Here is a 13,381-nt window from a genome sequence, read left to right as displayed (position 1 = left end):
CGATCGCATGTACCATAGAAATTGATTTTCCTAAATTTTGCAAATTTTCACTTTTCCTTTTTGTATGAAAAACACGATTCAGTTAAAAAGAGGAGACCTAAGTAACTAAAAACACACAAAAATTGAAATTAATTTGCAAATTCTCTCTTTTCCTTATCGGGTTGCGTCCCGGTAAGCTGCCCGTTTTTACTGTCGTTGGCTCGACATTGTTACTTGATTTTCCTCAATTTCAGGAAGTCGGGACCTCGACTACCTCTACTTCCTCATTTGTAACTTGAAACCCTTCGGAGAATGGTTTGAGACGATGACCATTAACCTTAAAAATATTTCCTGTTTGTTCACTCTTAATTTCTATGGCACCTTGATCAAACACGTTAGTAACAACAAAAGGTCCCACCCAACAAGACCTTAATTTACCGGAAATAAGTTTGAAACAAGAATGATATACGATTACCTTTTGACCGGTAGTGAATACCTTTCGTGAGATCATCTTGTCGTGAAAAGCTTTCGTCTTCTCCTTATAGATTGCTTCGTTCTCGTAAGCATCGTTCCAGATTTCTTCTAACTCTTTGATATCCAATTTCCTCTTCTTTCCAGCTTCATCCATGCTCAAGTTCAAGTTTTTGATAGCCCAATCTTCTCGATGCTCTAATTCAACCAGAAATCGACAAGGTTTGCCAAAAACAATTTGATATGGTGACATACCGATAGAAGTCTTGTACGTTGTCCGATGAGCCCATAACACATCATCCAGTCGAATACTCCAATTTTCTTGACCGGATTAATGGGTTCTCTATAATGCCCTTGACTTGTCTATTTGAAGCTTCTGCCTGCCCGTTCGTTTGCGGGTGGTATGCTATGGATACCCGATGCGTGACACCATATTTCTTGACGACTGCTTCGAAGGTGCGGTTGCAGAAGTGCATACTCCGATCACTAATAATGGATTTCGGTGTCCCAAACCTAGCGAATATGTTTGTCTTGACAAAATCAACTACAACCTTAGCATCGTCAGTTCGTCTAGCTTTTGCCTATACCCATTTGGATACATAATCCACAGCAAGTAGAATATACACAAACCCAAAAGATGGTGGAAACGGGCTTATGAAATCTATACACCAAACGTCAAAGATTTCACATACTAAGATTGGAGTAAGTGGCATCTGATTTTGTGATGTTAAAGACCCAGTCATTTGGCACCTTTCACAAGTTTTGCAAAACAGAAAAGAGTCACGAAAAATATGAGGCCAATAAAGACCGTTGTCCAAGACCTTTAGTGTAGTTCGTTGTGGACCATAATGCCCTCCACAAGCTTCTAAATGGAAAAAATTTAGAATTGACTTGACTTCATCTTGAGACACACATCTTCTAATCACCTGATCAACACAGTGTTTCAATAAATACGGCTCGTCCCAGACATATCTTTTCGCCTCCTTCTTTATTTTATTTTTCTGGGCTCGGGTAAGATCTGAAGGGAGTTCTCTGGAGACCAAGTAGATCACTATATCAGCAAACCAAGGAGCGTTCTGAACAGCGAATAGATGCTCGTCAGGAAATGCTTCGCGAATCGGTGTCAGGTCTTCAGGTGGAGTGAGTCGGCTTAAATGATCAGCTACCAAATTTTCTCTCCTGGTTTTGTCCCCGATCTCTATATCAAATTCATGCAGCAGCAAAATCCATCTGATCAACCTCAACTTTGAATCTTTTTTGGCAAGAAGGTAACGAATGGTTGCGTGATCAGAAAAGATTATAACTTTTGTGCCCATCAAATACTGTCTGAATTTTTCGAATGCAAAAACAACTGATAGAAGCTCTTTTTATGTGGTGGAGTAATTTTCTTGGGCATTGTCCAAAGTTTTCAATGTGTAATATATAACGAGGGGAACACAGACTTCTCTCTGCCCTAAAACAGCTCCAACAGCAGTGTTACTTGCGTCACACATTATCTCGAATGGTAAACTCCAGTCTGGTGGCTGAATAATGGGGGCTGAAGTAAGAAGACTTTTCAGCACATCAAAAGCTTTCTTGTGAAGGGCATATGCATGTACGCGAATGTCCCGAATGGGCAGGTGAATGTCGTTTTCTCCTGGTCTTTTGGAGCAACTAGAATCTGATGGAAACCTGAGAATCCATCCAAACAGCACTAATAGGATTTTCCAGCAAGCCTCTCTAGCATCTGATCTATGAATGGGAGAGGAAAATGATCTTTCCGGGTGGCTGCGTTCAATTTTCTGTAGTCGATACAAGCGCGCCATCCGTTCTGAACCCGAGTTGGAACCAACTCTCCTTCTTTGTTCTCTACCACTGTCACTCCAACCTTTTTTGGTATGACTTGAACTGGGTTGACCCATTTGCTGTCAGATATTGGGTATATCTTCCCAGCATCCAATAACTTCATAACTTCTTTTTTAACCACCTCCATCATTTGTGGGTTTAGTCTGCGTTGGGCTTCCCGTGATGGCTTATAATCTTCTTCCATCAAAATTTTATGCATGCAGAGAGATGGGCTGAGTCCTTTGATGTCTGCAATAGTCCACCCAATCGTGCTTTTATACTCCTTCAAAATTCTGATTAGTTCTGACTCTTCTTTTTTTGACAACTTATTGGATATGATGACTGGTAGTGTTTCTTTTTCTCCAAGATATGCATATTGCAGGTGCTCTAGAAGTGTCGTCAGCACCAAGATGGGTGCTTGCACTACAGAAGGAAAACGTTTGGAGTTAGAAACTGGTAATTTTAGAGTCAGGGTCCCATACCTCAACTTTCTTTGTTGGTCCATATGAGCTGCCATTTCTTGAACTTCTCTGTCAACCACATAGTTTTCTGATAAAACGTGAGTTGCATCAATAGACATATTTCTGTGGAGCACTAATGCTAGTAACTTACGGTTAGCAATTTCAAAATATTCTACAGATAATGGTTCAATTACATCAGTGAAATTAAGGGCTGAAACATCATCATATAATGCATAGCATCATAAATATTGAAGTTGATAACTTCACCATCAAATTCCATTGAAAAAGGGTACCATCATAAACATCTATTTTGGTCCTGACAGTTTTTAAAAATGGTCTCCCCAAAAGAATGGAACCTGAATTTGGTGAGTCGTCATCTCCCATATCTAAAACATAGAAATCAGCTGGAAAAATAAGTTCATTCACTTGAACCAAAACGTCTTCCAGCACACCTTTTGGGTGCACCAGAGAACGATCTGCTAACTGAATGATGACTCCTATTCTTTTTAATGGCCCTACCCTTATAGTTTTAAAAAGTGAATATGGAAAAACATTTATAGAAGCTCCTAAGTCTAACATAGCTCGTGGTACTGAAAGGTTCCCCAACTTGCAAGGAACAGTAAATACTCCTGGATCCTTACACTTTGAGGGTAGCCTTTTCTGTAAAACAGCTGAAACATTCTCGCTTACTTTAACTGTTTCTTTCCTTTTAATTTTCTTTTTGAAGTACATAACTCTTTCAAAATTTTAGCATATCGGGGTAGTTGTTTTCTTGCATCAAGAAGGGGAATATTTACCTCAACCTTTCTGAAGAAATCCATAATATCTTTGTCTTCCTTTTCTTTTTTTCGTATTTTTCAGTCTTGAGGGAAAAGGAGGGGGAGTAATTTTTACCTCAGCTTCATCAGGTCTATCCTTTTTCTGCACCTCTTCAGTTGCCTCAAATTCTTGCTCAACCACAATCTCTTCTTCCTCATCTTCTTGCTGATCTGGTCCTTTGTAGTTTTTTACCACTTATAAGGGTGACAGCACATGCATTGTGCTTTGGGTTTTTCTCAGTCTGCGATGGGAATTTTCCTTGCATTTGTGCTTCTAGTTTGCTCATAGAGTTCGCGAGTTTTGATACCTGCTGCTCCATATTTTTGATGCTAGAGTTGGTTTCATTCTGAAAAGCTTGGGTACTGGTAGCAAGACTTTTAACAATGTCTTCCAAAGACATGCTGGAGCTACTAGCTTGTGACTGAACTGGTGGTTGTTGAAAGTTGCTTTGGTGCTATTTTTGGTGGAAAGGTTGTTGAAACCCAGATGGAGCTTGGTATTGGTTTCTTTGCTGAAAGTTATGTTGATGCCTTGGCTGGAAATTGTTATTTTGAGTTCCTCCCCATGTAACACAACGTTTATTCAATAAATAAATAAATAAGATTAAATAAAATAAATAAATAAATGAACTCTAGGATGAGAAGTATATTTCATATTATTTTATTGAAGCCCAAAATCCATAATAGCTTATTAGTGCCAGCCTTGGGATTAAAATGTCATAAATTCGGAAATTTATGGTTTTATTGGTATCATATAGACGTGTGTTGAATATATTTTGGGAACTAAGGGCTAAAGGGTAAATTTTTAGAGTCACTTGTAAAGATTTATGAAAGCAGGGGCTGTTTGGTAAGTTTGGGAGCTAGATTGAAAATATCTTGTGGGGGAGGGACTAATCTTGGAAAAATGACCAAATGTTTGAAAGAAGGCAAGAGATTTAGACTCGGCACTCCTTCCTCACATGTAGCTAGTATCAACCCTAACCCTAATTATACCAGTCGCAATGCGTGATGTTTAGCCGCCGCCACCTCCCCTTCGTTCATTGTTCCTATCAGACAGGGTCGCCTGTTGCCTCGCCGTTGAGCACCGCCAACCGCTACACTACCGTTGAAGGTCTCCATTGTGACGTCTGTTGTCAGAAGCGTCGGGGGCCGCTAGAGAACCGCCGAGGACCAGGAAAAACCCGTTGTGTCGTCGTTGTGCAATTCGTGAACCACCGGAATTACTTGGTAAGTTCAACCGCAAACCCACCTTTCTCTCCTCTTCCTCGTTATTTGTTGTGGATATGTCGCTGGAGGCGCCATGGCTGCCCTCGGTGGCCTTTTGGCCACTGTTTCCGTTTACTCCAGTGACGACAGCCACCCAAGAGGTGGCAGAATATGAGTGCAATCGAGTATACAAGCTGTTCTCGGTATTTGTGGTGTTGTATGCTGACAGTCAGAGCGCGGGATTGTCAGTACCGTATAGATCTATACACAAATTCACGCTCTCCCTCCAGTAGACTTAGGTTATTAAGGTTAGGACTTTCATTGGCACTTAGATAAGTACTTGAAGACGTGTCTCACAAAGCTATATTGACGATTACGTGTAGAATATAGAAAAACCTTTTTATAATGATAAACAATTTGTATTATCCTTTTCATCGTTAAAAACCTTAACATGTATATTCCCTAAACTATACCTACTATAGTTTATATGCATATTTTGTGTGTAATGAAAATCTTAGTAATTTAACAGTTCGTATAACATCAATAAAATATTTGAGAAAGATACCCTTTTTGCTCGAGATATTACAAAAGGGTTAAAGCTTTATTCAATTCAGCTTTATATTCATATATGTGTGTATATATATATATATATATATATATATATATATATATATATATATATATATATATATATATACACATACACATAAGTCATATATAATTTAGATTAAAAAGGCAGTCAAACAAGTGATTCTTCCCTAAGTCCACAACCAGACAAGGAACAGGAAGTTAAAGCGGAAACACTAGTAATAAGCCTGTTGAATCTTTATATATATATATATATATATATATATATATATATATATATATATATATATATATATATATATATAAACGTATATTTTGGAAAAACAAAAGTATAAAATAATTGAAGTAGTTTGAAACAATGTAAAATAGTTTGATTCGTTTAAAAACAGTTTGAAATCGTTTGGATGTTAACACAAGAATTTCCTTGTGTTAGAATACATGAAAGTAGCCGTATCCTAATAATATTTATACATGATATCGTATTTATATTAGCGTAATAATAATTTAAAGTGTTAGACAACACTAAATTATGTAAGAAATACTTACAAAAACAATTGTTAAAATTTTTTGAAGTGTTCTTGGGTGTTCTTGGTGAAAAAGTTGAAGATATGAAGATATTGATGAATGTTCTTGGTGTTCTTGGTGAATATAAGAAGATCTAGGTAGAAATCTCTGGAAGATATGGGGTTTACAGATGATACTTTGAGAGCAAAAATGAAGTGTTTGCGGTGTGAAATGAATTGTGTTTTCGGATGAATATATATATATATATATATATATATATATATATATATATATATATATATATATATAGGGTTGTGTTTACGGTTCATAAAGGGCCATGGCTTTGGGTTTTCGTTCCCTTAATGGGCTTTTGGTTGTGTTTTCGGTCACACAAGACCGAAAACCCATTTCTCTTTGAATCAATGGCCGAAAACTCTAATTTGGTAAGATTCCCAAACTGTAAACCCTTGATTTCTTGAATTCTTGGAGCGAAATCTCATAAATGGTGGTTTTTTTTATGGTTAAACCTTAATCTTTTAACTTATGTTAATTTATACTTGCTTAACACAACATAGGATTCAATCTACTCTTAGTTACGAGCTTATAAAAATGCCCTTAAGGTTATAGAGGATACACTGCAACAAGGATTGCAATGTGGTTTCACTTGTATTAGGTTAGGGTTTAGGCTTTGTTGGGTCTAAAATTTCCCAGTTGTGACATCTGATGGATTTTATGCATAAGAACAATCCTATGTGCTCATACAAACCCTAATGCTTGGATCTAGGTTTCTCTATTGTACATACAATGAATCCAATACTTGCAAACCCTAATCTAGCATACATAATTTCGAAATTAGCTAATTACATCAGATCTAGATGTTTACCTCTTCAAATAGTAGCTTGAATCTTCTTCTCTTGAGCCTAGAGTCACAATTGTAACTCCTCTAATGAGTCACAAACACCACAAGCAAGAAGGTAACTTTTGGAGAGGAGGGAGGATGCTAATTTTCGGCCCTAGGGTTTCTCTTGGAAGCAAGTGTTCGAAAATTGGAGCCTTGGGGTCTAATTTATAGTGCAGGCTGCTAGGGTTTCAGTCTAAACCCTAATGGACAACTTAACCACCAAGCAGCCCAAGGAACCTTCTGGAATAAGGCCCCTGGACGAAAATATGATGATCCCTCATCATAATTTCGTTCCCCCTTAGTCCATTAGGTTTCCCAGCCCAAAACTCAACTATCACACATTTGACAGTTTATGCCCCTTTATTTAATTAATATCTTTTAGTCACAAAATTAATTCCTAATTAATTTATGACCAGTACTAATTAAATAAATATAATTTCTCCTTTAATATATTATTCTTATAATATATTAATAAATCATAATATCCTCTCTCTCTCCTCAACTTACCTTGTCAAGTTGCTTTGGTGAAGGCAACCCAAAAGGACCATGCACAACCGGGTCAATTACATACCAAATATAGTTACAGACTTAGACACTAATCCAACAGTCTCCCACTTGGATAAGTCTAGTAACTATATCTCATATATGACTTCAGGATCCGATCAACAATCATAGCTCTTATACGCTTTTGTCAACTCTGATCAAAACTAGTCCTTCAGATAAGGGATCGTACAATCCTCTGTTCTAGATATCATGCTGACAATACTTATTGTCCAACATTTGTTTCTCGATCTCTGATTTGTTTGACATAGAATTTAGTTGAACACATCAACTTCATCCTGACCGGACCCGACACATAAGTCAAACCAAATCATCGAGTGGCCAAATATCGCTCTTACCCTCTTAGGATAAAAGGAACAGAAAAACTTCGACTCATATGCTTTTATTACTCACTAGCTAAGTCACACACAACAATGCGTTTGATAACATCAATTTACTGATGTGTTTTCACATTATCAATGTATAATCAACTAGCAAACAATAACCATATCTCTAGGTTCAAAGATCATATGATATTATCATCTTGCGATGACTCGTAAAAAGTGGTGATACCAGCAAGCGCGGGTTTATTCCAATGCTCAAATCATATTCATAAGCACTCATGAACTTTGTAGCAAACCTTTGCTATGCCCAAAACCTTTTAGACAATCTATAAACAAATTCATGACAGTCTTCATTCATATCTACTTCCAAAATATGAACGACTGTGGACAGTTCGAATAATCTTATTATTCAGGAAGTCAAAACATGCAAAATTGAAACAATAGATAAATAACCAACACAAGATAGTAGCTTTACTCATAAATAACACAACTTTATTTATTCATCAAATGTCAAGTACAAATTATCTATTACATGTTTCTTATCTATCTAATCCAAACTTATATCGTCCTTCAGCCCAATGCTCCTAGCGTGCTGCAAGTGTTTGACCCTACTCAGTCCCTTCGTAAGGGGATCTGCTAGGTTCTCCTCTGACGATACCCTCTTTACAACGAGGAGTCCCTCTTCTACCCGATGTCTAATAAAGTGGTATTTTCTGTCGATATGTCGAGATCTGCCATGATCTCTTGGTTCCTTGGTTAAGGCAACCGCTCCTTCATTATCACAGAAAATTTCCATTGGCTCCTTTATGGATGGCATAACTCCAAGATCTCCAATGAAGTTCTTCAACCATATAGCCTCCTTTGACGCTTCACTTGTCGCAATGTACTCTGACTCGCACGTTGAATCAGCTACGATCTCCTGCTTGGAACTTTTCCAAGTTACTGCTCCTCTATTTAGGGTAAAGACCCAGCCCGACTGCGATCGGTAATTATCCCGATCCGTCTGAAAACTAGCGTCACTGTACCCTCGTACCCTTAAGTCATCACTCCCACCGAGGACTAGAAACCATTCCTTGGTCCTTCGTAGGTACTTAAGAATATTCTTAACTGCAATCCAATGAGCTCTACCAGGGTTCCCTTGATATCTGCTGACCATGCTCAAAGCGAAGGCCACATCAGGGAGAGTACAAGTCATAGCGTACATGATAGAGCCGACTGCGGAAGCGTAAGGTACTCGGCTCATATCAGCTATCTCTGCCTCTGTACTCGGGCTCTGAGTCTTACTCAACTTAGTATTGCTTTGGATTGGCAACTCCCCTTTCTTTGAATTTTCCATACTAAAACGCTTTAGTACCTTATCCAAGTATGTATCCTGACTGAGTCCTATCAGTCTCTTTTCCCTGTTTCTCACTATCCTTATTCCCAGAATAGAAGCAGCCTCTCCGAGGTCCTTCATAGCGAAACATTTCCCAAGCCAGGACTTGACCTCCTGCAAGGTTGGGACGTCATTTCCTATGAGTAGTATGTCATCGACATACAATACGAGGAAGCTTACTATACTCCCATTGGCTTTGACATATACACATGACTCTTCTTCGCTTCGCAGAAAACCAAACTCTTTGACCTTCTCATCAAAACAAAGATTCCACCTGCGAGAAGCTTGTTTCAATCCATAAATGGATTTCTCAAGCTTGCACACTCTATTGGGATGCCTCGCATCGACAAAACCCTCTGGCTGATTCATGTACACATCCTCAGCCAACTTTCCATTAAGAAAAGCGGTTTTCACGTCCATCTGCCATATTTCATAATCATGAAACGCAGCTATTGCAAGCATTACCCTAATAGACTTTATTTTAGCAACAGGTGAGAAGGTCTCATCATAGTCAACTCCAAGAGTTTGAGTAAAACCCTTCGCAACCAATCGTGCTTTATAAGTGTGCACTTTCCCATCCATGTTCGTCTTCTTTTTGAAGATCCACTTGCACCCGACTGTCTTACGACCCGGTCCATTTTCAGCCAAATTCCAAACTTGGTTGTCGTACATGGACTGAATCTCGCTGTCCATCGCCTCTTTCCATTTAGCAGACTCCGGGCCTGCCATGGCTTCCTTGTAGCTGTTAGGTTCATCCAAATTTATCAGTGTTTCATCACTAATAAACGTATCCCCTTCAGCAGTAATATGAAAACCATAAAACTGGGGTTGAACACTAACCCTACTGGAACGTTTAAGAGGTAAGGACTCGTCAATGGGCTTAACAGGAGTTTCCTCCTCGGGTTGAGTGCCAGTGTTAGAGGTTCCTTCATCGCTTTGCTCTTGAATCTCTTCAAGATCAATTTGCCTCCCACTGTCCTCTTGACTTATCAGTTCCCTTTCTCGGAAAACTCCTCTTCTAGCAACGAAGACAACATTGTCACTCGGTCTATAGAAGAGATAGCCAAAAGACTTCTGTGGATAGCCGATGAAATAACACTTCTCACTTCGAGGTTCGAGCTTGTCGTGAGTCTCTCATCTTACGAAAGCCTCGCAACCCCAAACCTTGATATGTGCCAACGAGGGAGCTTTCCCTGTTCACATCTCGTGAGGTGTCTTGGTAACCTTCTTGGTGGGAACTAAGTTAAGGATATGGGTGGCAGTTTCTAAGGCATACCCCCAGAAAGCTATCGGCAACGAAGCCCGACTCATCATAGAACGAACCATGTCCAACAAGGTCCGATTACGTCTCTCAGCCACACCATTCAACTGTGGCGTTCTCGGAGGCGTTAATTGCGAAACAATTCCGCATTCCTTTAGATAGTCGTGAAACTCAAGACTTAGGTACTCTCCTCCTCGGTCTAACCTAAGCATCTTGATTTTCCTGCCCAGCTGATTCTCCACTTCATTCTTAAACTCTTTGAACTTTTCAAAGGTTTCTGACTTATGCTTGATTAAGTAGATATATCCATATCTGCTATAGTTATCCGTAAAAGTCATGTAGAAGCGGCAAACATCCCTTGTGGTGGATCTAAAGGGCCCACACACATCGGTGTGTATGAGATCCAATAGACCCTCACCCCTTACACAAGTGCCAGTAAAAGGTGACTTGGTCATCTTCCCAAGTAAACAAGATTCACACACGTCATCGTCCCTAAGGTCGAATGACTCCAACACTCCATCCTTTTGGAGTTGGGCTATGTGTTTCTTGTTGACATGGCCAAGGCGACAATGCCACAAGCATGCTTTGTCTAGACTATCAGACGAATCAATATTCAACACATCATTTCCTAAATTATCAACAACCAACACAGATTCATAAATCCCATTACAAGGTAATGCATTGAAATAAAAGACACCATTCAAATAAACATTAATAGAACCATTACTATTATCAAATGAGTATCTGAAACCTTGTCTAAACAATCCATGAAATGAAATGATGTTTCTTGCCATATCTGGCGAATAGCAACAATTATTTAAATCCAACCCTAACCCATTACTCAACACTAAAGAATAAACTCCAACTCTGGTCACAGGCGACGATCTTCTGTTTCCCATAATCAAGTTTATATTCCCATGTTCCACCTCCCTACTTCTTCTTAGGCCCTGCATATCAGAACAAATGTGGTAACCACATCCTGTGTCAAGAACCCATGAAGTAGCACATGATGAGTTGTTAAATTTAATAGAATACATACCTGCAAAGGTGGGCTTTATCTTCCCATCCTTTATGTCTTGCAGATACTTAGGGCAGCTTCGTTTCCAGTGGCCCTTCTCGTGGCAGTAGTAGCATTCTGCTTCTTTGGGGTCAGAAGAGGGTTTGACTGAACTAGCTTTGGTTCCACTAGAAGAGGAACCATCATAGGGCTTACCCTTTTGGTGGCTCTTACATGGAGCCTTCCTCTTCTTACCCTTTCCTTGACCTATTGCCAACACGGGAGCAGCCACAGTAAAGGATGATGCAACAGATTTGTCCTTGAGGTTGCTCTCAGCAGTCCTTAGGAGCCCTTGGAGTTTGCTCAAGGTGACCTCTTCTTTATTCATATGGTAGGTCATCCTGAATTGGTTGTAGCACGAGGGAAAGGAGTGGAGAATTATTCTGATAGCCAAATCTTTCCCAACGTTAACATTTAACTTGCGAAGATGATCAACATACCTCTGCATCTTCTGCAAATGCGAGGTTAGGGACTCTCCACTCCCCATCTTAGCGGTGATCATGTTGGTGATGATCTCATAGCGCTCTTGCCTTGCGCTTTGGTGGTACCTCTCAAGCAAATCTTGATGCATTTCATATGGATACATATCCTCATAGGACTTTTGGAGTTCAAGATTCATGGTGGCCAGCATAATGCAATGAACTTTCGTTGCATCACGCTCGTGGGCCTCAAAGACGGCCAACTCTTCGGGAGTAGCGACTTCTGGATTGATCTTTTCAAGCTTCTCGTCGAGGACATATTCTTTGTCCTCGTAACGAGAAATCATGCAAATGTATCTCATCCATTCGTTGAAATTCGATCCATCAAATGTCACCTTTTGACATAGGCTCATTAGCGAGAATGAACCAGGAGCAGTGTTGTTTGCGTTTGCGTTAGACATCTAAAAATAGAAAGGAATAAAGTTTGATTAGAATTGAATCCCCAATTAAACACCCAAATGAGAAATTAGGGCTAGGATCCAACAACATTATTTACAACTTAGAAAGGGATGTCGTACTCTAAAAGTAAATAATTTGAAGGTAAGTGAATGACGATTCACTAATTTTCACCATAAAAAACGAAATAGATTAAGTTTTAAATGTATTTGAAAACTCCTAGATCTTTGAGATTCATTGAACTTTTCAATGGCATGTTTAAATCTCGATATGCACTTCAAATTTGCGACTGGGATGCCGATGATCACAAACAAGTTGTGAATAACCATGCGAATCAACATGGTGCACTCAATGTCTCTATCACCTAATCAATGTGCCGGTTAGCCACGCACGCTCCATTGATCTATGACAAACATCGAGCCACCCTTTGCCACCAACGTCAATCCCAAATTAGTGTGCCGGTTAACCACACACGCTCCACTAACGTTTGACAAGGGTACAAAGTGTAATTCCATGGAATAGCATCATTTTCACATTTTACCCTAAAGTAACTAAGATTGGGAATTTGGAAAAACATGTTAGTTACTTTGCAATATTCATTATACTTATAATGAGGTATTAAGTGCCCTATCCTATCCGTTCGGCTAACGACCCTCCACCAATCAAGTAAGCGGTGGGTATGAGTGTACACCCATTAAGCGCCATTTTATAGGCAGCAACCTTATACCCACCTTATAGACTGGCTTCGTGAATGAGGCCTACTAGCGATAAGACTAGCTTATTCTTATATATATATATATATATATATATATATATATATATATATATATATATATATTAATCTTATAATAAATAAAGTATAAGGTTTATTTTTAAACTTGTAGATATCTAAGGGTTGAAATTTAAAACCTTTTCAATAATTAAACTTTTAACCATGGAATTTAAATTTCAAAACTTGAGGGCAAGTTTTGAACCTTTCAAAACATAAGGGATCAAATAACAAATAATATAAATCAAACAATTAATTTAGCGATTATCTATATTTGACCTAATTCAATTTCTTGCAAGATAAGTTACCCAATTAATTCAAATAATAAATTTTAATCATATAAGGATTTTATTATCTAATCAATTGGTAATTATCTTGTGTTTTGGCAAGGATAATCTTTCAATAACA

General features: G+C 38.7%; 1 protein-coding gene across 1 annotated transcript; it reads right to left on the bottom strand.

Annotated features, from left to right (window-relative positions):
* Positions 1-229: 229 nt before the first annotated feature.
* Positions 230-703, bottom strand: LOC145110699 (uncharacterized). Its single transcript, XM_079047088.1, has one exon. The coding sequence runs from the start codon at positions 701-703 to the stop codon at positions 230-232; it is 474 nt and encodes a 157-aa protein (XP_078903214.1).
* Between the last annotated feature and the right edge of the window lie 12,678 nt (positions 704-13,381).

The sequence above is a fragment of the Lactuca virosa genome, chromosome 1, assembly GCF_052849685.1.
Source record: "Lactuca virosa cultivar CGN04683 chromosome 1, Lactuca_virosa_CGN04683_v6, whole genome shotgun sequence".
Lineage (NCBI taxonomy): Eukaryota > Viridiplantae > Streptophyta > Magnoliopsida > Asterales > Asteraceae > Lactuca > Lactuca virosa.
The sequence above is the reverse complement of the archived record's forward strand: the minus strand, read 5'-3'. Positions and strand labels throughout refer to the sequence as shown.